This window comes from Pundamilia nyererei, unplaced genomic scaffold, assembly GCF_000239375.1.
Source record: "Pundamilia nyererei isolate P.nyererei 1_Seehausen unplaced genomic scaffold, PunNye1.0 scaffold00093, whole genome shotgun sequence".
Lineage (NCBI taxonomy): Eukaryota > Metazoa > Chordata > Actinopteri > Cichliformes > Cichlidae > Pundamilia > Pundamilia nyererei.
The window spans coordinates 2,394,842-2,396,351 of NW_005187494.1; the positions used below are offsets into that span (position 1 = coordinate 2,394,842).

A 1,510-nucleotide genomic window follows, 5' to 3' on the forward strand; every position below is an offset into this window, starting at 1 on the left:
GATCTTTTCTACCTCCAGCCAGATCGGAGCTGCCTTCCCAGCAGCCCTCTGTGGTTCTCGCCCGCCCCGCTCAATGACAGCAGCGTGGAAGCCACGATCATCCGAATCCTTGCTGTCCGAGGGCTGCAGGGGGGGGAGAGAGAGGGTGCATGTATGGCCCCGTAACCACTGGATGACCCATCATTTACACCTGATCAGGAGGACTCATTGTTTGAAGGACTTTTTTATTAAGTGCATCAAGATTGATTTAAGAATATATACATAGTAAAAACATCAGCATGATTCAATGAAAGATGGCTGTTTAAAAACACACTGTTTATGAACAAGTGGCAGAAAGACACCAGATGTTTCCATCAGCAGCTGGTGGAAGCTAAAAATAGAGCTAAAAGAGACTTTAGAGATTACAGCTGAATTTAAAACTGTTTCTTAAACTGTGAATAAGAGTTTCATCATGCCAGCTCCATATGTCAATACTATATCACCAGTTTGCCTTGAATTTTGGCTGACCAGTCAGTCAGCAGGCGTGTGAAAGAAGAAACCTCCCAGCAATATAAAATCTGAACAGAAACCCGCCTCACATCTGTGCAAGTGTTCCTGTCATAGCTCGTTCCACATCAAGTTGGCAGCGATGTTTTGTTTTCTCTTCGTGCTGCTGATTGCGAGAGCTCCGCGTTGGTTAAAAGGCTGATCTGAACCCTATATAACTCCTCTGTGAGGTCAGACACTGATGTAAATTCTTTAAAGTTACAACAAAAAAAGGCGTTTCACAGGTGACATTGCAGTTTTAGCACATAATACATACATTAAAAAAAAATCAGGAACAAACTAATCATTAACATTTATCTCATTTTAAATGGTGTATATATCTTTTCATTAAACATCTCTGAAAGGAAGCTTTAAAAGTTTGCAACATTAGCTTTCATTGTGTCCTGTACTCTCACCTCTACTTCCTGAATTAAATTTAGACGCACAGAGCCACAGCTGGTTTCTCACAAATACTTCTATGAGTTACTTTGCAGGAAATAGCAAACCAATACATTGGCCCCATCTTCGCACAGTCCTGTCCATCAGGATCTTCTTCAGTCAAATAATTTGGCTCATCATGAAAAAACCAAAATGTCAAACTAAGGGATGAAGAACAGAACGGGCATTAAGTGTAAAAGCTAAACTTTGATTCTGAAAATGAACAAAAACATTTTGATAATTTGTTCAGTGTTCTTTTTATATGCCACTACTGCATGTTATAAAATCTGGTTCCTCTTTCTCACTGTTTGTGTTTTGTCGCGGTCGTTCTAAGCCCTTCTCTTTCAGCTCACCACCTCACTGTCACTGAGTACCGCTGGTCTCTCTTCTTTCTGTCTTTTCCTTACACTATAATCCACCGTCTAAGGTGACTGTTATTGTGAATAGGCAAACCATGTAGTACATTTCATATGTATGAAGTGTAATATAATGTAATTGGGCTGAATCAAACCTTTCATTCAGCGGTGAGCCGTCCACCCACAACCAT

General features: G+C 40.6%; 1 protein-coding gene across 1 annotated transcript in view; it reads left to right on the forward strand.

Annotated features, from left to right (window-relative positions):
• LOC102213013 (zinc finger MYM-type protein 4-like) overlaps positions 1–165 on the forward strand; it is a 7,000-nt gene extending 6,835 nt beyond the window's left edge. The window contains exon 18 of the mRNA XM_013912568.1: positions 19–165. Within this exon, the coding sequence (XP_013768022.1) occupies positions 19–165 (147 nt within the window). The remainder of the gene's footprint in view (positions 1–18) is intronic.
• The last annotated feature ends 1,345 nt before the right edge of the window (positions 166–1,510 follow it).